The following is a 25,220-nucleotide window of genomic DNA, read 5'->3' as shown; positions in this document are numbered from 1 at the left end:
ATAACAGAAAACAATGGATGGTCTGGGGATGCAAAAGAACATTTGTGGGGCAGTGAGCGGAGATCAGCTGTTAGAATCCAGTCAGCGTATCTCACACAATCACTGGGTGCTCCCAGGCACGGGTGGACTGAGATCTTTCCTCTCTTCTCAGCCACGCTGCTCCATGACACAGGGAACCAGGCTACATCCCTTATCCGTGTCACACGCATTTTGCGGGAGAGCGAGCTGGCACAAGAGCCAGCCAGCTGCCACCATCGAACAAGCCCCAGCTCCTACCTTCTTCATGAAGACGGTATCTTGGCGGGAACATTTGTCCACTTTCAGCTTCAGGACAGAGATGTCATTGATGGTGCTGCAGTTAAAGAGACAAGGGGGAGGGAAATCTAGGACCCAGATGCAGCAAAATATTGTAGGAGAAAGAGAACTGCCCTTCCCTTAGCCTTCTTGGTAGAATACAAATCCCCTCCTCCACTTGCCCAGCTACAGCGCCACCTACAGGGAGTAAACTAGTCTGGCAAGAACCGATGCTGGAGGCCTGTGGCATATTTTTAAAGAAAACTGAGCTATTAAGGGACGTAAAAAACTAAGCTATGGCCTGTCCATAGTCATCTGCAGTAGCCCTGTCCTATTCCCACCCCTGCGCTTCTGTTTGCAGTTACTTCACTTGTATGTAACAGCATCATCTCAACTGTAAACTCCCCAACCGAGTGTCCGGTCTCTGTGTTGTGTGAGGCTCCTAATCAATGCGGTATTATACTGGGCATCTCGGCTCTGTGACATGAACACAGGCAGTAGGAGAAGTACTAGATAGGTTTCAGAGGCATTAATAAATAATCCTCACAACAGCCCTTGTGAGGACAGAAAGTATCAATCCCCATTTTACAGAAAGGGAAACTGAGGCACAAGGCAATTAATGCTCAGCATCCCAGAGGCAAATCAGCAGCAGGCTCAGTAGCTGCTGGTTCCCAGTCCTGGGATTACACCCCCAGATTATGCCTCTTGACATTTCTTTACGAACATTAAAACTTAACTTTTTGAAAAAGGACTGTACTAATTTCAGGAAACGTGCGTTAACGGGTGCGTATATGCCTGTCGTAACGTGTGTCGGTGCTACCACCACCCGTAGGTGCCTGACGTAAAACCAGAGTCTGATCCCAGCCACAACCCTTCCACGTGGAGCACGCCAACGCACCTGATAGTTGAAAACTTGGGCCTGTTTCCGTGGCGGTCAATGAAGCTGATCAGTATCTCGAGGACAAAGAGACGCAGGTCGGCGTCTTCCATCAACGCAGCCGAGAGCAACCTGTCCAGGAAAGAGCTGGGCAGGGCCGTGAGCATGTTACTGCACTGGAAGCCCATGGAGACCTGCAAGTTGCACAAGGTGGAGGGAGAGCAGAAGGGGGATATTAGCCAGTGGGAGAAACGTCCCATGGATAGAAAAGCTGGGGGATGGGCGGAAGAGAGTCGCTGGCCTGCAGAGGACCTGCCCGAGCTCCACTTTAACCCCTTGTGGCACAGGGAGCAGCTTGGCATGGGCGCTTCCAGGCAGCCCCTGGGCTGGCGCAGAGACAGGCTGCACGGGGAGTCAGTACGGGCAGCGACCACTAGTCCTGCCCGCAAGCCGGGGCTGCACCTGCAACCCACACAGCGACCCTAGCTTCGAAAAGCCAGAAAGAGGGACTGGAACTCAAACCCATGTGGCACAGCAGAGTACTAGCCACAGAGCCACCCAGCCAGTCTTGCTTTGGTACACTGGGTTTGAACATGGATCCTGTTCTTTGCAAGAGAGTGAGCAGTCAAACCTTGCCGCCTGCCCGCCAGCCACCGGCTGTCCCAGGGCAAGGCCTGTGCTGAGACTGCATGGGCCACACCTGCTAAGGGGCCCCGTTCGTACCTGCAGGAGGGATTTCAGCAGCATTATCTGAGTCAGCCGATTCCGATTCTCCCTGCGGGGGACAAAAACCAACGGTGAAGTCTGCATGGAAAAGACTTACAGAAACCCAAAGCAATCAGTCTATTCTCCGCGCCAGGGCCAGGGCAGGAGTGTTCCCTAGGGGATATTTCCTAGTGTCTCGGCCAGGCGAGTTAACAGCGCAAGCAACGGTGGCCACAGCACGAACCTTAACACTGGGGCACTCGCTGCTCAACAGATGTCATTGCCCTTGGCTCCTAGTCAGACCCCTGCAGGCCACCAGATGTCATTCCTCTCCCTCCTTAGTAGTCACACCCTTCTATTTGCAGACAGTGATCCCGCAATCACCCCCGGTCACTGCACAATCAAGCTCTCCAGATTGTGGGCTTCATTCCAACATCACTTCAGTCTTGTACCAGTGCAACACGACTGAGTGCAGTGGAGACACGCCGGCTTTTCACCAGTCACTTGGGCGTAACACATTCATTGGCCTCTGCTCTGTAACGAGGCACCAACCCAGGTTTTCATCATTTCATTTTTCGAGGTAAATAAGACAAATCCTGAGGTCCCTATGGGGGGCGCTGGTCTCCACTGGGAATGGACATCGGCATAGCGAAGTCTCTCAGGGATGTGAAAAATCCACATACCTGGATGCAGTTAAGCCAGCCTAACCACCCTGTACACAGCGCCAGGTCTTCTGTCCACCTAGCTACTGCCTCTCGGGGAGGTGGATTAACAGCAGCGAGTGGCTACACGGATGTACTACAGCAGCGCCGCTGCAGGTACCACTGGAGCATTTTAAGTGTAGACACAGCTGGAGTTTTAACTCCGTCCGTGCTCACTGGGTTAATTAACATCACGGGGAGTTTGGAGGAAAACGTGATCATCCTTCAGCCATTTACAACACTTCTCTCCGCGCCCTCTACCTCTGAGGCTAAATCACATGGCAGGAAGCCGCATCCCACAAGGATCAGTTGTGAGCTGTGACTTCCGTAGGAGCGAGAGCAACCCCCGGGGTAAAGGGCCAGTTCACACCCACGCACGGAGTCAGCTTCATCTTTCCTGCAGCGTCTAGTAAGATTTGAAACCTCGTGGGGATGAAGCCGATCAGCTGATAGCAGAGCTGCGCTAAATGGCTGCTGTGACTCCAGTCTGCCGTCACAGTCGCTGTGTGGCAATGCCTGGCTTTCACCCGCAAGGGGCCGCCGGCCTGATTCTGACCTCACAGCAGGGGCAGCCCTGAAGTTAGCGGGCCTGATTCTGATCTTGCACTGGTGCAAATCAGGAGCATCTCCGCTGAAGTCAAGGGAGTTACACCAGTGTAAACGAGGCTGTCCATACGAATCCGGTTACACACCAAGTGCTAACAGTCTAGTCGTGGTATGAATCTAGTACCACGCTCCAAGCCTCTTTGCCTGGTATCATCGCTGCTGCCATTATCCTGGCTCCAAAGAGCAGTTTCTTCTATTTTGTTCCTCATCTCCCTTAGTCTCCTATTTTTTTTCCATAGCAAAGAACTAAATAGCATTATTCTACTCGCTGGGGGTCAAAGCTTTTCACACAAACTAGCCACGAGCTTGAATGCTGCTCTCTGGGCTGTTGTGTTAACACAGATGGGCTGGCGCTTCATTAAATACCACAGTTATCGGTGGTGCCTTAAGATCCGACATGCCCCTTTCTACAACGAGAACCACAACGGCTTGGCCCACCTCTCTGGAAAGCTACAGAGAGATCTATGACCTGCTTGCATGGCTTTGTCCTTCTAGCGCCCTTAAGCTCTTCTAATTAAGCCAACAGACAAGTTAGAAGCAGCAGGGCGTTCGTCACTGAAAGGAGAACAGGCAGCTCCTGCACTGTCCAGCCTGACTGACATCTAGCTCTGACAGCCCTTCGGGGAGCCGCATTTGTGCTCCGCAGCGAGTGGAGGCTGCTCTTGCCTGATCTCTGGATTTAGGTGGCATCCCTGGTTTTCAGTCCCTTTCCCAAATGTACTTGTACCCGGCTCTAGTCACTGGCCAAGGCTGAACTTGTGACCTGACTTACGGGGACGTCGTCTTATCTCCAGCTGTTGTGGTCTGCAGCTATAACGCCACCCCGCCCCAGCACAGACATTTCCTCCTGGGCAGGACAGACTTCTAGCACTAGGTTCTGAGGGCCAAATTCAGCCCCTTTACTTCCCCAGGAGCAAGGCCCATCAATCAGAGCACAGAATTGACAACGTACGTATATCGACACTCCCCTTTGGAGTCAGTTACTTTGAGCACTCGGGCCGGAGAGCGGTCTCTAACTGCCAAGCTGAGGCTAGCGATCATGGTATCATCCCCCCGGGTCAAGACAGGGAAAAGGTCTTCAATGGGAGCCGTGAGCACTCAACACCCCCAACGTCAGGCCGTAAGTGACTTGCTCCAGGTCATTCAGCGAGCCAGTGGCGGGGTGGGGAATACCGGCCAGGATTCCCGACTCAGTCTCCTGGCCAAAGCCCTAGCCCTCCGCACACTTCCAGCCTCTAGCAGAACAGTCAAGCAAAGCCACATGGCTAATTCTGATGACACTACTAGTCTCCTGTGGCCATGTCTGCCTGAAAGGATGGAGATGCAGCATTAAAGCATTTAATGAGCAGCAGGTTTAAAACAAACAAAAGGATGGATTTCTTCACACAACATACAGTCAACCTGTGGAACTCCTTGCCAGAGGATGTTGTGAAGCCCAAGACTATAACAGGGTTCAAAAAAGAACTAGATAAATTCATGGAGGACAGGTCCATCAACGGCTATTGGCCAAGATGGTCAGAGACACAACCTCATGCTCTGGGTGTCCTTAGGTTCCGAGTGCCAGATGCTGGGAGTGGACAGCAGGGGATGGATCACTCAATAATTGCCCTGGTCTGTTCATTCCCTCTGAAGTACCTGGCACTGGCCACTGTCAGAAGACAGGACACACGTTGGTCCGACCCAGCGTGGACACTCTTATTAAAGCTCCGCTCTCCCAAAGCTCTCTTGCCCCAGGATAATGATTTCAGTGACATACAGCAGCTACATTGTGAAAAGACAGCAAAGCGCGAGAAGGAAGAGGGAAACCCTTTGCCCGTGACACACTGGATTCACATGCCTCTCTAACTGCACCGTAAAGAGGCTTTGAAAGGGAATTTGGAGGGCGAATGCAGATGGAGAGCATGGCAGTCTGCAGTCCTCTATAGTCACAGAAATGGCCGTGCAAGCTTCCTCGCCACGGCCCTACCAATGCACCAAGCACTGACCGAGGGGGCTGGCGTGAGTCTCCACGGCCCACTCGCTCCTTGGCGTCTCTGTTACTAAGGGAACCAGCTGTGGTGGGGGCTCTGATTTGGGCACCCGTCCAATAAAAGCTGAACTGAGCTCCACCGCTCATTTTATAAAGGTCACAGATGGACACTACCTACCACCGCCGGAGGCTGGATTTGAACCGGGGACCTAGAGGTGAAAGGCGTCTTCTACTGCACAATGAATCAGAGGAGCGGCCCCAAGACTCAAAGGCCTTCCTGAAAACTGGCCCTGGATAGGAACTAAAGTCTGGCCCGGGGAGGCAGGGGACACTTCCCTGGGGATCCCTACTGGAGCGAATCCAAACCCAATTCTTGATCAGCTTCCAGTGTGTCACGCGAGAAAGGTTCCCTTTTTGCAGGAGGGGCAGGGAACGAAGAGAAGTAAATCTGTCCTCACCCAGCTTTTCCAGCGTCTATCGCGTGGTGCAGAGAAGGCAGCGGGACCTTGCTCATTATAAAGAGCATGACCTCTGACCTCTGATAGGTGGGGAGGGTGCTGGCAAAGGAACCTGAGAAGACAGATAGCACTAAGACCATGCAAGACAGTCGAGGCCAACTCGCAGGAGGAACAAACGCCCAGTTCCCGTTTCCACGGCGGACACCCGCGTGCGCCGATCTCTGCCCTGGGCAGTCAGCAGGAGTCCCATGCAGACGTCCGTTTATCTACCCCACAAACCACCTGGCCAGAGAGAGCCCCCAGGCTGAATCTCAGAACAGCGCCAAGGGGGCTTCCTCTTCTGATTCCAGCGAGTGGGAGCAGTGGAGTGGCCCAGCGGAATTCATGGGAGGGGTTTATTTCATGGCAGTAGCGGAGGTTCGGTAACTCGTCACCAGCACACAGCTCAGGCAATTAGCATTTGCTCTTGACAGGCATCAAGTGGGACCCTTTAGCCACTCAGAAAGCCAAAAATCGGGGGAAAGGCCCATCTTAATCAGTGCCCCAGGCAGCAGAAGTGGCCTTCAGAGCAGTAGGCTCTGGCACATCCTGCTCCGCTCAGCCACAGGCTTAGTAGCACACAGGGTCACCAGGTCGGGGTAAGTACATCCCGGCGTAGGGAGGATCAGGGCCTGCCCATCCGGTGCCTCCCCCTGGGTTTGCTCAGAGTCGTGAGTGGCGAATCCGCCCCGGCAGGATGGCAGAGGTTGGCTGCAGCCAGCCTGCGAGGGCTAAGCACAGGCAGGCCGCCTGCAGTGCCATTCACGACATAGACCACAAGTCCTGAGGAGCTTAGGCAGTGGCATGTAGCAGCTTCCTCCCTGGGATTTCTCCGTCTCCCCCCAGGCCCCTGCCCGACACACGCACCCCTCCTCAAGGGAGGGGTAAGGTGAACAGGGCCCAGATCCACCAAGAACAAGGACTCCTCAGGCAGACGGCAGACAGCCGAGCCCAGCAGGCAATGGGCTACCCCTGCTGCTGCGCCTCTGATTCACTGCTCAGACCAGAGGCCTCTGTGACGGGCCGGCCTGGCTCACAGGCATCCTGCCCCTCCACCTGGGCACCTGGAGACCAAACGATCCTATTCCAGCTGTGTGAAGGCAGCTGCACAGACCTAGGACTGCAGGGAGGCTGGTAGCTTGTAGTTAGCTCACGCCCACTATCGCTTCTTCCTCTCCACTGCCCCTGCCCGCCTCACTGCAAGGCTGGGCCTGAATTCTGAACTCCTCTGCACTGCTCCCAAACCGCACAGGGGCAAAGGGAAATCTCCGCCTATAGCCCGAATCTCTCTGCAGTTCCCTGTATTCAGCCCAGAGATGAGGCTGGGTTTGGGAATTCTTGGGTGGATACTGCCCTCCGCTGGTAATCCACTGTCATTGCAAGACAGGTGTCTCTGCTATTCCTCAATTCATCTATACTGCCAAGCTAAGGACAACACCTTTTCAATCGTCGGTTTGTTCTGCACCTCGGTTCCGATTTGCAGCCCACCCCTCCAGTCAGGCTGCGAGTCTGATGTGGACAAACTGGAACCCAGATGACAGATCCATCCAAGTTACTGCCACTTATGAGCTAAGCTGGATCGATACTTCTGCCAAAGTATCGATTTCCTACAGGAAGCCAATTCACCCCTCTGGAAAATTTACAAACGAGACAGAAGTGAAATGCAGGGCAGGGTAAAGAAGTGGGTGACAGTTCCAAGAAACTCCCGGGTTTGTGTTTTCCGTCGAGCTGATTGGGAAAACCAAGCTGCTTTAAAAGAACTCGACTGGGATCTGGTTCCAGCCATGGGCTGCTTGTACTGATTGTTCAGTTATAGGGCTCAGATGTCACTTTCCCCAACACCACTGCTGCACTTCCCCCCTTTGCCTGGAGGCCTGACCCCAAGCCGGTCTGTGGGCTTTGACGCTGACTCACAAGTCAGGCTGGACTTACACTTTCCTGGTGTTCCCTAGTGTTAGAAAGAATCGGACTCGGGATGTGGGAACATCAGCCAATTAGATCCCGACTGACCTGCCCTGTGACTAGAACCCACCTGTAGGGCTGGCTCCTGTTCAGCTAGCTGATTTTGCTCCTCAGCATGACATGTGATTTGGATCATTTCCTGTTTTATGGGTATCAGATCACCCTTGTCCAACCCGACGGACAGCAGCAGCAAATGACTACACCCTTATCCGAACACATCCTTGTTAGCAGAGCAGGCTCCTCCGGCCAACAGAGGACGCGATGCCCTCCTGGCATGCGACCTGCATACCTACCTGTGGTCTTGATAACGGCCTCTTGGAACATCCTCTCTTCATGCTCCTTGATGATCTTGGTACTGACGACGGCACAGTCATAGCTGCCCGTCAGCTCATAGTCGATGCTCAGCCGGAGCTGCCTCAGCAGGGTGTTGAACACTTCCAGCACAGTCGGTCCTGAGAAGAGCAGAGAGGGCAGGCAGAGCCATTAATCAAGAACAACATCTAGCTCTTAGAGCGCTTAAATGTCAGTATCATTAGCCCCAATTTACAGATGGGGAAACTGAGGCAAAAAGCGGGGAAGAGACTTGCCCAAAGTCACCCCAGAGGCCAAGGGCCGAGCCAGGAATTGAACCAACATCTCCTGAGACCCAGGCCAGTGGTCTAGCCACTATCGCACATTGCTCCCATTCAGCCATCCCTGCTGCCCCACTGTAAGTGAGAGGGGGCTGGCCACACTAGGAGGTAACCTGACAAAGAAGAGGACATCCCAGGCTTATGGCCCCTGCTCTTCATACCCCAGCAGAGACACCGGGCCACGGTGGAGAGCACCACAATTCAACCCTCCACCCTCCCACCAGTGTGAACCTCACACTTTTACACTAGCAAAGATCCCACCTCCAAGGATCCTTTCCGAGAGCACAGCCTGGGGTTTGCCAGCGCAGACGGGACCGAACGACGCTATCGATTTGTTAGCAATCTGCAGTAAGGCCCTTGTTAAACCCAACTCAACTCAAAGGGGAGTTTGGCCACAACTTTTATTGGACCAGCTTCTGTTGGGGAGAGACAAACTTTTGAGCCACCCCGAGCTCTTCTACAGGTCACTGTCTCTCTAATATCCTGGGACCAACACAACTCCAACTACGCTGCCTACGAAAGAGAACCTGGCGATTTCGCTGTGGAGATGCACTCAGCCGCACAGAGTTGTCCAGTCTTTGAGGTGCAGAGCATGCTGGGACTCCATTCCCAGCTCTGCCCTCTACCTGCTGTGTCATCTTGGGCAACTCACGTCACTGCTCTGTGCCTCGGTTTCCCCTCCCATCCTCTCTCTCTTGTCTATTTTGATTGCCAGCTCTTTGGGGCTGAGACCATCTCTCATTGCGTGCTGGTGAAGCGCCTAGCACAAAGAGATCCGCATGTGCTCCTGTAATGCCAACAACAACTACCCAGTTTCTCCAAGGGTCTGTGTGTTTCTGGTGCACCTCTGGCCAGAATACACGTGACCACATACTTTTAAGGAATATAACTACAAGAAAGAAAGACACAGAAAAGAAGGGGTGGGGGCAGGAACTGCATGCAAAAGCAAAGCCCAGTAAAATCCTGATGATGTGAACCTCCTTCTCTAACAACCTGCCTGCTCATCTCCTTGTTCTACTGACCCTGTCTCATTAGCTGCTTTTTGCAAATGGGGAAACGGGCCCAGACTGGTTAAGGAACCTACCCTAGGCCACACAGTGGGCCAGTGCCAGAGCCAAGAACCGAACCTAGGAGTTCAACTCCCAGTCCCCTGCAACAGACACTAGATGACACTCCCTGGCCTGCTGGGCTTGAGACACAGAAGCTCAGAGGTGGGAAACCCACAGCCCCAGGGAATCAAGGATTTAAGAGAGTCTGATAAATGGACAGAACTAATTCATCTGCGTTTTTGTCCCGCTATGCATCAGGAGGCCAGGAGTGCAAGGGGTACGGAGCACAGGACTCCTGGGTCTCTGCCCCCCAGTGCTAAGCAGGAGGAACACCGCCTCCCCCGCCCAAGATTCTGCGATTCTACCGCTTGAAGCAGGAGCGCTGAGCACAAAGGAATCCACAGGCGGTTGCACGATCCAAATGCCAGCAGCTCTCCTGTAAAGCCCATAACCCCAGTCTGCATGCGCTCAGCTCACCCCGGATAACCAGCCAGTCCACCAGTGCATAAGGCCAGGTGGGCTCAGGCAACATTAGGGGCACCCCCCTCGGCCCAGCCAGGTCAATGGAGTGCGGCTGCTGCCTGGAGTGGCAGCAGGAGCAGACCCTGGGTGTAAAAGCCTTGCCCGGGAGTCTGCCTCTGCAAGCACACCACTGGCCGCTCTCAGATCTTTCCAGCCGGGAGTCAGAACAAACCAAAATCAAACCACTCTCCCCGCACTTCCTGCTCTCTGACCTGGTGCCCCCGGTGCCAGCTGCTGGCAGTGCAAAGGGAAGCAACGAGCCAGGCTGAACCATGCCCTGATGACACAGCACTGCCGGCACCAACAATCCGTCCGCCCCGTGTCTGTCTGCCTGCCTCATTTCCGTCCCAGCTGCGTAGGGGTTTTATCCCCAGCTGGCATCTCTGCAATGCCCCAGCCCGTCTAATGGGTCTCAAAAGGAAACTGACCAAAATGCTTCCAGACACTACAGTGCAGAGGCCTGCGCCGGGCTAAGCTTTCGCCACGGCTCCCGGGGCTGCCATTTCCGGCTCCTGAGAACCAAGCTCCCACCGTGCCTCTAGGATCAATTACTGCTGCAGGCCCCAGCCTGCAGGGAATCACTCCAGCCCGGAGAGGCACAAGCGCTGGAGGGAAGGGGAAAGCCATGGGAGCGCCCTCCAGGCACGATGGGCGGCTCACTGGACCGGATCCCTTCCTTACCCACTGATCCCGTGGCCGCGATGACAGCTGCCTCCGACAGGACCTCCACGATCCCAGCCCGCACCGTGGCCGCGCTTTTGCTGTTGGCATCCAGGTGTCCCAGGAGCTGCTGGATCACCAAGTGGGAATGCTGAGGCTGGAAGGAAAGCAGAGAGTGAGCCGCGCTGATAGACGGCGGCTGAGCCAGGCCGATTGTAGCAGTCTGGGGGCAATTCCTGGCTCGGCCATCAGCGCAAGAAAGGGAGGCCTGGCAGTCAGCACCTGGCGGGTGACACCCGCGCGAGGGCAGAATCCAGCCTTCCCATAGCAGTGCTGCCTCTACAAAGGCCACAGCAAGGCAGGCAGCAGAGCATACAGGGAATGGGGGCACTTCTGCACAGAGCCTTTCCTGACCGCACAATGGTTGTCATGAAATACGGACACACACAGCACTGAACTATTGACCTGCGTTTGTGGAATCTTCCAGACCAGGCCAAATTCTGTGCCCGCCTGCAGCCCGTGTAATCCCACCGACGCCAGGGAGGGGGCAGCAGGAAGGGGAGCCGGGGAAGAATTCTGTAGCCAATCCCGCAAGCGCCGAGATCAACGGAACACCAGTGAGTGATCAACGTGTCACTCCTAACGGCACCCACTACCTCAAGCTCGACGGATCGTTCCATGCACACATTAGCACGGCCACAGACATGCAGGCAGGTCGCCTGGGAGGACAGAATCACGGACCTTCAGCACCAGAAGCACTGGTCTCTGCCACCTGATCGAAAGGGGACCATCCTTAACGAGGGGCAAGTAAGGGGCTGGCCCAGCCAGAAGAAGATGTGCTCACACAGACTGCACCTGTGTATTTATGGAAAGAGGTGCAGGGAAATATACTGTGTAGAGAACAAGCTTCACTGACCCAGGAATACACGGGATGACTTTTCGAGCTACTAAATAGAAATGGACATGCAGAATGGAAACATACTTATGAAAGTCTAGTGCACGGAACTTCAGTCGGGAGATGTTCATACGGGGGAAATGATTTACAGGGTTTACATATGTATAAAAGCCCCTGTCGTGATTAATCCTGTATGCGGGGTGGTTGTAATCGGGTCAGTCCCTGGAATGGGTTCCCTAGGGAGGTGGTGGAATCTCCTTCCTTAGAGGTTTTTAAGGTCAGGCTTGACAAAGCCCTGGCTGGGATGATTTAGTTGGGGTTGGTCCTGCTTTGAGCAGGGGGTTGACTAGATACCTCCTGAGGTCCCTTCCAACCCTGATAGTTTATGATTCTATATTCGAGAGATGAGGTGGGGGAGGTCATATGTTTTAGTGGACCAACTTCTGTTGGTGAGAGAGAAACTTTCGAGCCTCACGAAGCTCTTGTTCAGCTCTGGGAGAGGTACTGAGAGCGTCACAGCTAACTTAGCATTGGTCCCTCACAATATGTGCTTACTACCTGTGCTAAATTATCTGTCTGACCTTGTATTTCGCTGTGACGCTCGGCGTATCTCTCAGACCCAAAGAAGAGCTCTGCGTGGCTCGAAAGTTTGTCTCTCTCACCAACAGGAGTTGGTCCAAAAAGTGATTAATCCCGGGTATTTCTGAAGGGAGAATGTATTGATTGTGTATCCTTCCAACGGGCCCTGGTGAGTTATACACCCAACGTTTCGATTTTGGGGAAAAAAAGATGCATTTTATAAAACCTAATGTAAAGATAATGGGCATCATGCAGTTTACAAGATAAAACATGCAATGAAAACAGGGGCCTTCTTTAATGTAAGCGTGCCCCAAGGACAGCAGGGCCGAGCTGGCAGGAGAGAGAGCCATAAATCAAAATTAACTAGAAACAAAAAAGTGACACTGACATCTGAGGTACCCTATCCCTGTAGTACCTAATAGATTTATCCTGACATCATCACTGTGAGGCAGGGCAGTGCTACCATCGCCATTGTACAGATGGGAAACTGAGGCACGGAGAGGCTAAGTGACTCGTACATGGTCCCACAGGAAGCCAGCGGCTGAGCTGGGAATTGAAACCTGGTCTCCGCAGCTAGTGCCCTAAGCACCAAGCTGTCCTTCCTCTCCGTTCGCCCAGCTGTGCAGAGTGGGGGAAAGGTTAAATAACCTATGCGCTGGGTGAAAAGTAAATGGGCTAAGTGACGACAAAGAAAGGAAGGGAGACGACAATCCAGACAGAAATATATTTTCATTAGGATTCAAACAAAGATCATGGAAACATTTCTAATGACCTTAGAAAACAGGGTTCTAGAAATCCTAACAAAACCTAAATCTGAGGCCTAGCTCAAACCAACCTCAATCCCAACTGACGACCTCCTGAGGTCCTGTCCAACCCTGATATTCTGTGATCCTAACAGCATCACTTTAGAGGGGCTGGCTTCAGAGCAAGAAGGAGAAAAGATAAAACCCAGAGTCATAGAAATGTCGGGCTGGAAGGGATCTCAGAAAGTCATCGAGTCCAGCCTCCTGCACTGGGGCAGAACCAAGTAAATCTGGACCATCCCGGACAGGGGTCTGGCCAACCTGTTAAAAACCTCCAGTGACGGGGATTCCACAATCTCCCTTGGAAGCCTGGTCCAGAGCTTAACTCCCCTCAGAAAGTTTTCACTGAATATCTAACCTGGCTCTCCCTTGCTGCAGATAAAGCTCTCTGTGGACATGGAGAACAATTGATCATCCTCCTCCTTATAACGGCCCTTAACATATTTGAAGACTGTTATAAGGTCCTCTGACAGGCTTCTTTTCGCAAGACTAAACAGGCCCAGTTTTTTTTAACTGTTCCTCATCGGTCCTTTGATCACTTTTGTTGCTCTCCTCTGAACGCTCTCGAATTTGTCCACATCTTTCCTAACCGGTGGCGCCCAGAACTGGACACCGTGCTCCTACTCCAGTACTTCAGCAGCACCAAGCAGAGCGGGACAATTACCGCCTGTGTCTCACATACGACACAGGATGATATTAGCCTTTTTCGCAGCTGCAGCACACTGTTGGCTCATATTCAATTTGTGACCCACTGCAACCCCCAGATCCTTCTCAGCTGTACGACCCACAAAAGGAGTTGGGCTCCTGACAGTTCCCTCCTAAGTGAAGTACGTTGCGCTTGTCTTTACTGAATTTCATCTTTTGGATTTCAGACCAACTCTCCAGTTTGTCAAGGTGGTTTTGAATTCGAATCCCGTCCGCCAAAGTGCTGGCAACCCCTCCCAGCGTGGCGTCATGTGAATACTCTCCTTTCCGTTCTCCAAAACACTGAGCAGCCCTGGAGCCAGGACACACCCCACAGGGCCGTACTGGATACACCTTCCCAGTCTGACAGCAAACCTGTGACAGCTACTGTTTGAGGAGGGTCTTTCAAGCGGTTGTGAATCCACCTTACAGTAACTTCATCAAACCCACATTTCCCTAGTTTACTGAGACTGTCACATGGGACTGTGTCAAAAGCCTCACTGAAATCAAGGTCTCCTGTCTAAAGCTTCCCCCAGGCACTAGGCCAGTGACCCTGCCAAAGGAGGAAATTCAGCTGGTTTGCCATGATTTGTTCCTGACAAAGCCACGCTGGCTATTCCTGCTAACCCGGGGGTGGCCAACCTGAGGCTCTGGAGCCACAGGCGGCTCTTCAGAAGTTAACATGTGGCTCCTTGTATAGGCACCGACTCCGGGGCTGGAGCTACAGGCGACAACTTTCCAATGTGCCAGGGGGTGGCCTCACTGCTCAGCCCCTGGCTTTTCCACAGGCCCTGCCCCCAATCCACCCCTTCCTGACCCCTCCCTCAGCCTGCCATGCGCTCCCCTCCAGAGCCTCCTGAATGCCACGGAACAGCTGATGGGGAGGCACTGATCGGTGAGGCTGCCAGTGGGCGGGAGGCGCTGGGAGTGGGGGGGGGTGATCGGGGGGGCTGCTGCCGTATTACTGTGGCTTTTTAGCAATGTACATTGGTAAATTCTGGCTCCTTCGCAGGCTCAGGTTGGCCACCCCTGGGCTAACCCTATTCTCCTCCAGGGGCCGACAAACTGATTATTTCACAATTTGTTCCGGTATCTTTCCATATCCTACACACGAGGGTCAAATTCTCCCCTCACTCACCTCCATGCAACATCTTGCTAAGCCACTGGGGCTCCACGGGAGTGGCTGAGCACAGAATTTGACCTGTATCGTTTTCTCCTGTCTGCAGTTTGTGCTTAGCCTCGGGTGGCTCCTTTCTCTTTCTGCAGAGGCAGGCGACGTGCACTGATGGAACGGCAGCAAGCTGGAAACGGGTAGCTCCCAATGGCTCCCATGACGAGGTTTTCCACCCTATTGCCATGCCAGCTAACTCAACGGGAGGTTGCTTTGCACTAACAGGGAAAGAACGGCTGCCAAGGGAGAGAGACAGGCTGTGTTCCGGTTCCCCCACGCACACGGTCCTCTAGAGCGGTGTTTTATTGGCTTGCAGAAGAGGGTTGTTAGCCCTGGCCAAATTCCAAGGCAGGTCATTGACCCCTGCCTAGGTAACACCTCCCCGATATAGCAATGGTGGATGGGACCCCCTGGCCTAAAGCATCGCTGCTTGTTATTTCTGCAAAGCCCAGGCTGTGCAAGACAGGAAATCTCGGGGCCACATTCTGCCTACCCCCAAGTGGGTGCACAAGGAAGGGCTCCAGGAGTTGATTGCCAGGGGCTGGCCAGAATCCCATTGGGAACCGTAGTCCCTGCTAGCCACTTCACATGCACCAGCTCCCTGAGGAGGGCAGGACCATGGCCCTGTTGGTCAAACCGGCTAGCACAGCTGGGAGCACATTGAACTAACTACCACTCCAGCATGAGCACCCCAGGAGTTCTGGCTGTGTCAGCCTGAATTCCTCCTGGGAGCTCCAGCCTCATGATAGGCCCTTCTTAGTCCTTCTCCGGCGTGCAGGGCAGGATCCTGCCACAGCACAGCGAGGGGCTCTCGTTACTTACCGCACCGGGCTGCGAGCATGTCTAATGAACGAGGGAAGGGAAAGACAAAGGCAGCAACAACAGGACAAGGATTCAACATACTCTCGGATCCTACAATCCCGACTCAGGCAAACTCTCACTGACTGACTAACGGGTTTAGGATCGGTCACTAGGGCCACAGGTAAATCACGGAAGTAGTATGTTCTAGCGGCTAGAGTACAGGACTGAGCCTCAGGAGTCCTGGCTGCTAATCCTCAGCATATGGCCTTGGGCAAGTCACTTACCCGCCGTGCCTCAATTTCCCCATCTGTAGCGTGGCGGTAACAAGCCTCCCCATCTTTGCAAGGTGCCACGTAAGGGCAAGGTATCAGTATTTATAGGCTGATGTAATTTGCAAAGAACCATCTGATAGCAAGTCTCTGTGTTGATACATACAGATTAGTTCCAGGGAATTACCCACACTGTTTTATATAGAGTGCAACAAATCTGTCCATCGCTGCCAGAGACCGCATGCAGTAGTTACTCAGACTTTCACAGCGACAACAGAGACAGAAGCCAGATCCTTCTCCTCCAAAAGCACAGGCCTTCACCACAGTTAGCAGCACGGGACCACTGACACGCAAGTGGTGCAATTCGGATTCCTTCTAGCAGGGAGCACCAGGGCACACACTCACAATTCATTACAGTACTGAAGTGACACAAACCGCCATCTCTCCAGCGGCTCACCTGAATGGAGTACATGATGATCTTAAAGCAGCGAATAGCAAACGTCTTTGGCTCCCAGAGCGAGTGGTTGTCTAGATGGCTTCAGGGAGAGAGAAGAGAGAAGAGTGAGTTTAGCAATTACAGAGGCTTGTAGGCTTGCTGGTACGACAAGCAAAGGCATCTTTTCCCTTTGCTCAGAGAGAACAGCAAACAGACAGCGTGGGAGGCAGGTGACACAGAAGCAGTCAGAGCAGGGAGCAAACTGCCAGCTAAGGATCAAACCCTGTAAAGAGCTAATTTGCCTACCTTTCCCCCCCAATTCCCTCCCAGGCTCAGGCGTTGCTCACTTTTAGGGGTTAGTCCACAGCTTGTGCTCACTGACTTTGCCCCTGTATGGCTGGGACTGGGACCTAGGAACTGCTAGGTCTTTATCCCAGCTCTGCCATTCAGTCCCTCCGTATCCAGGGACAAATCGTTCATCTTTTCTGTGCCTCGGTTTCCCTCCTCACCAGACTAGGGCTGATAGTAGTTACCCGCCCAGCAGGGGAAGTAGTCGTTGGGAGGAGGACATTACCTAACACGTATACAGCACTTGGAAAAGTGCAATGCCCTAGGTATTGGAACAAATCCACAGCCCCCAGGACATCAGAGCTGTCATTCTGCTCCAGGGTGTGGCCACTAACTTCAAAGCAGCAGCAGAGATGGAACTCGGCCTGTCCTGATCCGGAAACACAAGCCCCACTCCCACCTGAGCTAAAGGAGACTCTCCAGAACCCATGAGCAGTCTAAGGTTTATGACACACAGTTGAGTAGATCTGATCACTTGATGATTACCTGTTCCGTTCATTCCTTCTGAAGCACCTGGCATTGGCCACTATCAGAAGACAGGACACCGGGCTAGATGGACCATTGGTCTGACCCAGTCTGGCCGTTCTGATCTTCTTATGAGTCCATTACATACAAAGAGACACTAGGGCTATGTCTACCCTACAATTTTAAGCTGACCTATCTTAGGCCAACTTACAGCTATTGCAGTAATTACTGCGGTGGCTGATGTCCACCTTACCCTCCTTCTGTCGGTGGTGCGTGTCCTCACCAGGAGCGCTTCCATCGACTGAAGAGGGGCACTGTGGGGGCCTGAGAACCAGGGCTCTCAGCGCCGCATAGCTCCTTGCCAGGAGCAGGGGTATAGTCACCCAGGGCTTCTCACTTCTGCGCCCGGGGTCCGGTCAGCTGCCGTACTCCTTGTGGGGAGCCAGGACCCCAGGGGGCAGCAGGGTTCCCAGTGGGGAGCAAGGAGCCCTGGCGGCTTGGAATAGAGACCCAGCAGCAACCCGGCAAGGGAGCCAGGAGCCAACTTTTTCGTCAATTTCACAGCTCCAGCTGAGCCACGACATTGACAAGACCGCCAACAGCCTGCATAGGGAACACAGTGTTTATACAGGCACTGCCTTGCCCCAACCATACCAACCTAAGCCCTTTGCCTCTCCTGGAGGTGGAGTTACGATGTCGGTGTAGCAGGGCACTTACATTGGCGGGAGTGACCCTGTAGTGTAGACTGACATAGTTAGGTCGACATAAGCTGCCTCATGTCAACCTAACCCCGTAGTGTAGAACAAGCCTCACTAATTCACAGCAACATGATTGTTCCTTCTGATCAATAATATGAAAGGGTCCCACTCTGGGACAAATGGGGATGAGGAAAAGAGAACACAGAGAGCCAGAGGGCCCAGCACAGGAGAGATGCGGGCAGGGTGGAGGGACAATCACCTGACCAAGTGACTTACATGAGAACAGGTTTGATGGCGTTCTTAATGTTCCCGTAAGCCGCTCGCCCCAGTAACTCCCGCAGGCACCTTTCTGCCAGCTCAGTGGGACTCTCTTTCTCCTTTTCAGTTGCTTGCAGGGGAGATGGAGAGCGGCTGAGAGAGAGCGAGAGAGAGATTAAGCCTCATCCGTAGAACCACTCAGTACAGCAGCAATCAAGGAGACCGATTTTAACCCACTCCTTCTCCCGTCCCACAACGCGACGCTCTCGTTCTCTTTCCAACACCACACTCCCAGTGCTGCCACTCCTCTGCTGCGAAGGACGCCGGCATCTAAACACCGCCCTTTGGAACGGGAAATCTGGGCCTACAATGAGAGTCATTCTGCCTCCCTAAACTCCAGCTGTGTTAGTGGCGCCTCACATCTCCTTCCAGGTGTGGCTCTGAACCATGCAGAATAGAACTGCTGTGCTCTGCTCCAGGGAGGCTGCGCTTCAGTGATCAGTGAAGGGATCCCCTGTGCGCAATGAACCTGGTCAACAGTCTGGGCTCCTTTGATACGAGAGCTGATCTATAAACAGAAGGGTGCTGACTATCGGACCCCGCCCACACGGCCCTCTCCCAGCCACGCAGATCCTAACCTTTACCAGCGCCACGCAGCTCAGATGTGCCATGGAATGGAGGCAGCCCGTGGGAAATTCCTCTTTTCCGACAAATTAGGGTTCCAAGTAAAAGAGCGAATTTGGTTCAGAGTTTAAGAGGTGCCTAGTTTATTCTACAATGGGCCAGTAGGGGGAGCTCTGACTCTCCCCTTCCCCACCAAAACAACATGCTTTGTGCTTTATACCCTAGGCCGGGCATAACACGCTGGAACCAAAGATCCGCGCTCCTGATGACCCCAAACAGCAAGGGCTGTTTGGCTGCAATGGTGGCTGGCACTGACTGCTTGAGAAACCATCTTCTTCTAAATCACCACCCACAGGAGCTATGTGCTTAAGAACCTAAGAGCAGCCACACTGGGTCAGACCAATGGTCCATCTAGCTCAGTGTCCTGTCTTCTGACAGTGGCCAACGCCAGGTGCCCCAGAGGGAATGAACAGAACAGGGAATCATCAAGTGATCCATCCCCTGTCGCCCAGTCCCAGCTTCTGGCAAACAGAGGCTAGGGACACCTTCCCTGCCCAGCCTGGCTAATAGCCATTGATGGACTTGTCCTCCATGAACTTATCTAGTTCCTTTTTGAACCCTGTTATAGTTTTGGTCATCACAACATTCCTTGGCAAGAAGTTCCACAGGTTGACTGTGCTGTGTGAAGAAATCCTGCCTTTTCTTTGTTTTAAAGCTGCTGTCTGTTAATTTCATTTAGTGACCCCTAGTTCTTGTGTTATGAGAAGGAATAAATAACACTTCCTTATTTACTTACTCAACCCCAGCCATCATTTTATAGACCTCTATCATATTCCCCATTAGTCGTCTCTTTTCCAAACTGAAAAGTCCCAGTCTTATTAATCTCTCCTCATACAGCAGCCGTTCCATACCCCTCATCATTTTTGTTGCCCTTTTCTGTACCTTTTCCAATTCCAAGATATCTTATTAGTGCCACCGGAGGATGGACGGGACCACAAGGGTGAGTGGGGTCAGAGCTTCCTTAGCCATTGGCCCGTGACTGCGGAGCTCAGATCAGAGTGAAGAGAGACCCCAGCGCCTTGAGAACAATCTGAAAACACCCCCCCATCTGCCTCAGTTTCCCGACAATAACAGCCATCTCCCTGGAGCAGGGCAGGGAGAGAAAGTTAAAATACGAATCATGTTTGAAAAACGTCTGGCACTCGGGTGCCATGGCGACGGACGCCGCACAGACCCCTGTGTAGGTAGCCAGACAGTGAATCAGGGGCAAGGAGGCAGCAAAGCACACAGCTCGCTGCTCCCAGCCAGCCCTGTGCGTCTGGCCCACGGGGCAGGAGATGGATCTTCGGTCTGCAGTGTGTACCTGTAGGAGACTGTCCACGTGCCACAGACTCCGTAATTACAAAAACAACACGTGCATCTGGGAAGCCAAGGCGAGAACCCCCAGCCAAATACACAGGTCTCAACCACGTCCGCTGACCCCTTTGATGGGTCTGTGGGACCTGCTGTTTCCAAGCCCGGGCTTGAGTGTCCACACTGCACTACAACTGTTGGATCCGGGTGTCTCAGCGCTGCTAATGCAGCCGTCCTGCACTGGGCTGACCATTTAACGTGGGTCTGCAGCCTGAGCTGTGTCCACGCTGCAAAAGGAGAGGGCTTGGATCTATCGAGCAGGACTTGGGCTCTGACCCACCCCCTTAGCAGGGACCTGGGTCCTCCCTGCTTGCTGACCCGAGTCACACTGATTTGTGTGTGGTCAGAAGGGAGACTTGGGCTCCATGCGCACTGTAGGCATACCCAGAAAGGTTCCTTTATTCTTTCTGGGAGCCAACCACTAGAGGACAGTGGTAGACACCCAAAGCCAGGAGACTGCAGTGTTTTACACGCCACAAATGCCTATTTGCATATGAAACATGGGGCTTTGTGCGCTCATTCAAAAGTCAGACCCCCCCAGAGCCAGAACCTGCCCTCGCTTCACCCAGTGCAAATCCAGAGCAACTCGCTGCCTACTCAAGAGTTACTTCGGACACACACGGGCACCAGGATCTGGCCTTCCGCTTGGACCGTTTGCTTATGCAAACACCATGACGGAGTTTTAAGCCTGAACACTTGATTTCTGAGGCATCTTTCCTAACCGTCAAAATAAACCAGGCAGAATTCATGCACATGTCCCCTTCTCGCCAGCAGCATCCAAAGACGAGCGGAGGGAGGGATAACTCAGTGGTTTAAGCATTGGCCTGCTAAACCCAGGGTTGAGTTCAATCCTTGAGGGGGCCACTTAGAGATCTGGGGCAAAATCAGTACTTGGTGAAGGCAGGGGGCTGGACTTGGTGACCTTTCAGGGTCCCTTCCAGTTCTAGGAGATAGGTATATCATTATCGCCTGAGTAATTTCCCTTAAAAATCCCGTCTGCTTGTGAAAGCCCAGCAGGCTGGGGTGGACACACCTGAGGCATAGGATGGGGAAGGGAGAGAGAGAGAGAGAGAGGTTTTACCTAATCTCCGGTCACAGCTTGCACCCTGTTTACGGGCAATTAGAGAGGAGAACAAGCTGAGAGTCTTATCTGGCAAATGCACAGGTCTGTGCCTTCACCCTGACAGCTCTGCAAAGCAAGATGAGCTGCCTCAAGCTTCCCTTCCCTTCATCTCTCTGTGCCTACGTTCCCAGCTGCAAAGCGGGGATAACACCACAGCCTTTGTCCTGTTTGTTTTGACTGCGAGCTGCTCAGGGAAGGGACGGCGTCTGTACAGCAACTAACACAACAGGGGCTCTAAGCACTAACATCATAATGAAGAACTTTCCCAGCAGGCAATTTCAGTCCTGCAGAAAGAAAACACCACAAACGAAAACTGAAGTTGCCTCATTTTAAGGAAACTTCCGAAGGCCCCGAACCGTAACGCCCAATAAATAGCGTGTTTGAGAGAATATAAGCAAACTGGAGAGCGGGTAGCCAGCTACAAGGCAGAGGGCGGGGAACCAGGACTTGCGGTTCTGCCACTAGCTAGCTGCAGAACTTGAGAAAGGCACGGAGTGAATCACTGATCCGCAGAAAACATTTTCTTTTCCCCCAGCAGAAACTTTTCAATTCGTTCAATCAAAAGTGATTTCCCCCCCTCCATCCCAACAGTTGTTTGTTTTGTTTCATTTTGAGGTGTTAGGTTTTCCAAAAAAACAAACAAAACCATACATACGTTCTCAGGGGATCTGTCAAATCTAGCTACATTTCAAAACAAAACCATTGTTTCAAAATGAAAAACTCAAAATATTTAGTGTCTAAATGGCTGGAATTATTTTTTGTCTTTTTAAATATGTATTTTCTTCGTTTTCTTTCCACCAGATTCGACCTACATTTGCAAACAGTTTTGGTCCCCTGGAAAATGGATGTTTCACTGAATTTACCATTTGTCAAAAGAAAAAAAATGTTCACCCAGCTCTACTTAAAGGTCACCTGCAATGGAAACAAAATGTCTGGCTTTTTTATTTATTTTTTTTACACCTCTTTATGATGCGCGCAGAAAGCCTGCTGTGGGGTTGGGGTGCAGCTCAGAGGAAGATGGCTGTTTGCTGTTTAACTCCCTTTTTTGTGACAATAGTAGGAAATACGGGTCAGGCCCTCAGCTCTGCAAACCAGTGTAGCTCCATTGACATCGATTTGTACCAGCTGAGGATCTGCTTCAACGTGTACACTGCGAATGAAACCACACAGCCTCCCAAGGCTGGGTCCACTCGTTTCTCCCCCAGCAAGGACAGCGGGCGCTCCAGGAATTCAAACCCTTCCTCGCTGCTCGGGAACAGAACAAGAGAGTTTGCTGCTACCCAGACCTAGCAGCGCCAGAAATGCTATCTGCAGCTCTGCACCCCTACCAGGAAGGGAAAAGCAAACTCCCACCTCTCAGCCTCCTCTGCGTGCTGTAGGTTGAAGAGCAGCGAAGGCACGATTTTGTCCATATGCTGCGGGTCCCAGATGTTCGCCTGGAGTTCATCATTAACCGTCTTCCTCACCACCCCCTGCAGGCCTTTTATGCCGGACATCCGGATCCTTAAGGAAAGGATTAAAAACACACACACCACCACATGGATGAAACAGGGCTATCCAGTCATTAGAACGTCCGAACGCGGTGACTGAACGGCTGGGAATTACCCACCCCTCGGGTGTGACACTGGGCACATTAGGGGAGAGATGGTCGTCCAAAGGTGAAAGCAGGGGACTGGCCATTCAGGACGCCTGGGTTCTCTTCCTCACTCTGCAAGAGGAATGTGATCTAGTGGTTAAGACGGGGAGTCAGGACTCTGGGCTTCCTTTCTCAGTTCTGGGAGCTCGGCCTGTTGGTTAGAACTCGAGCTGTTTGGAGGGAGGTCGTTCCCTTTCGCGGAGGATGTCAAGAGTTTAAAATCTGGGTTGAGAGCAAAAAATTCTCTGCAAAAGGGGACAGAGCCCCAGCTCCAGGGCAGTCTGCCGGGTGCGCTGTCCCAGAGCTGCAGCCCCTGGAAGTCCAGACGGCCAAGGAGCTTCTAGGCTCTCTGTTCCCATCAGCCCAGATGACGGGCTACTGAAGAACCAGGGGGGCGAGCTGGCAGGAAACCCAGCAGGGTTCCCACAGAACTTCGTCAAATCGAACCGTCTCCACCAAAAATTTCAAGTTTGACAAACTGGCAAATTCTAGTGAAAAGAATGTTTTGTTGGCACTTTTCCAATCCGCTCTACTTAGAACAGTGTATGCCGGGCGTGGTCCATGCTCTGGCTCCTCCTTCCAGCTGTGTCACGGAGTGATCCATGGCAAGTTAATTTACTTCCCCGTGCCTCGGTTTCCCCATCTCTAAACTAGAGATAACGCTACTTCTGTCTTTCCCAGGGGCTGCTGTCAGGACTAACTGGAAGTTTGGAAAGTGCTCCGAGAGCCTTAGGCGAAAGGCGCCAGAGAGGGACACTGCACCAGTAGTGCTTAGCAAGCCAGGGCCAACGGGTGAATTCGTGCCATTATTTCTCACTTCACCAAGTGGTCAATCTGCTTAGAAGCAAAGACCGGCCCAGGCTGCAGCGCTTAGAATTGGATCAAGACCTAAATTTCCCCAGCATGTGGGAGGGGGTTGGATCTGGGGAGAACAAATTGGCCCAAAGAGACTCTGCTCAGTCACCAAACTATACTCCAGATTGGAACGGGCTCCCATGGGAGTTGGGCACCTGTTCTGCCTTTGACAATCCCCCGCCAGATCCGAATGGGTGCTCCACTGGGATGCTTATTATTTAAATTGGGCCACAAGAGGTGCCTTCAGGACAAACCGGCCAACAAGATCCCTGCCTTAGCCGGTTTACGAAGGTCCCAATCCTGCATTCCATAGAGGGGTGATCGCTAAACACGCATGGCGTCCCCTGGATGGGATCCCAAGGACCTCTGAGCCAGAGCCCTGCTGGTGGAAATCAGCTTCGCTTCACTGATGTAAATGCAGCTACGTCAATTTACAGCAGCTGAAGATCTGGTGTAAATGACTCTCATGCCTCTGTGGCTTCTACGGCCAGAAGCGCCAGCAGCCTTTTTGGCGCCTTAGGCGGCAGAAGGTCCCGCCCTCAAAATGGCGCCCCTGACAGAGGCGGCGGAAGGTCCCACCCCCGAAATACTGACAACGACCGGGGCAGCCGGATGTTTGGCCACCACAGTCGCTGCCCCCTAAATGTTAGCGCCCTAGGCAACCGCCTGGGTCGCCTAATGGGTTGCGCCGGCCCTGCCTACGGCTTGCCTCTTCCCCCAAATACAGCAGCCCTGACCTAAAGCAAACACACTAACCTCCCCACAGGCCCCAAGAGAATCTGAAGAAAGCCAGCAGACCAGGCTGGATGAGCTGTGTCTGACATGCCATCAATGCTTGTGCAGGCAATGCCTGGGCATCCTCACTCTCACCACTGAAAATATAAGGCCCAAGGTGGTTAAAGGGACATAACCCAGGAAAACGTACCCTCATTAAGGGACGGTTCCCCCTGGAAAATGACTGCACTGTTTAAAGACATGGCTTGAATTCCCAGCAATCCCGGGGGGGCGAAAAACCCTGCAGTGTTCTGGTACTTTTAGAGAGAGAACATACATTATAACTTCAGGGGAGTCGTCCCAGGTCTGAACTTGGCCCTGTAACCTCACTTATCAATAAACACTAAGGATCAGACCCTCCGCTGGAATAAATCCGTGAGATCCACTGATTTACAGCAGCTGAGGACCTAGTGCTGGATCACAGACTGAGCCCCCACGTAGCTTGTTGACTTTCAGCAGGTGGAACAGGTGTGCGAGGGCTGAGACTAGAAGAATTTTGCTCAGTGTTACAGTGGATAATAAGCAGCTGCGCTGCAGGAGAAACGAAACGTCCACTTGCATTAGAGATGCAGGAGGTGTCAAGGGAACTAGTGTGTGAAGTACATGGACAGAATTGTTCGAAATACAGAGGACGGTTCCTAGTATCGCAGGGCAGGGCAGGGCAGGGCAGATGGTCACGGATGGAGGGTTGGCTGAAACGAGGCCCCCATGCAATTGGAAATCGTGAGCCTGCGAGTAAGGGTCACGGGGCAGTTGCTATTTTCTCCACATTTTCTAGGTGTTCATTTCTCAATGAACTGTTTGGAAGTGGAGTAAGAGCTGGGTCCCCTCCTCCGGTTATAAACCTTAATGTTCCCCTGGTAAGTCACCGGCAAGCCCGTCCGATGAACATACTGCAGCTGTGCGTGGCGCAG

The 25,220-nt window shown here is 52.9% G+C and overlaps 1 protein-coding gene across 10 annotated transcripts in view; it reads right to left on the bottom strand.

Annotated features, from left to right (window-relative positions):
• The window catches only part of EFR3B (EFR3 homolog B), a 172,133-nt gene that overhangs the window by 13,052 nt on the left and 133,861 nt on the right, over positions 1–25,220 (bottom strand). For all 10 annotated transcript variants that reach the window (XM_039529185.1, XM_039529182.1, XM_039529183.1 and 7 more), the window contains 9 exons: positions 22,395–22,544; positions 17,900–18,034; positions 16,134–16,212; positions 10,496–10,631; positions 7,905–8,063; positions 5,611–5,722; positions 1,895–1,946; positions 1,193–1,365; positions 277–352 (listed from right to left, as the gene is read on the bottom strand). In XM_039529185.1, coding sequence (XP_039385119.1) covers positions 277–352; positions 1,193–1,365; positions 1,895–1,946; positions 5,611–5,722; positions 7,905–8,063; positions 10,496–10,631; positions 16,134–16,212; positions 17,900–18,034; positions 22,395–22,544 — 1,072 coding nt within the window. The remainder of the gene's footprint in view (positions 1–276; positions 353–1,192; positions 1,366–1,894; positions 1,947–5,610; positions 5,723–7,904; positions 8,064–10,495; positions 10,632–16,133; positions 16,213–17,899; positions 18,035–22,394; positions 22,545–25,220) is intronic.

This window comes from Mauremys reevesii, linkage group 3, assembly GCF_016161935.1.
Source record: "Mauremys reevesii isolate NIE-2019 linkage group 3, ASM1616193v1, whole genome shotgun sequence".
Lineage (NCBI taxonomy): Eukaryota > Metazoa > Chordata > Testudines > Geoemydidae > Mauremys > Mauremys reevesii.
The sequence above is the reverse complement of the archived record's forward strand: the minus strand, read 5'-3'. Positions and strand labels throughout refer to the sequence as shown.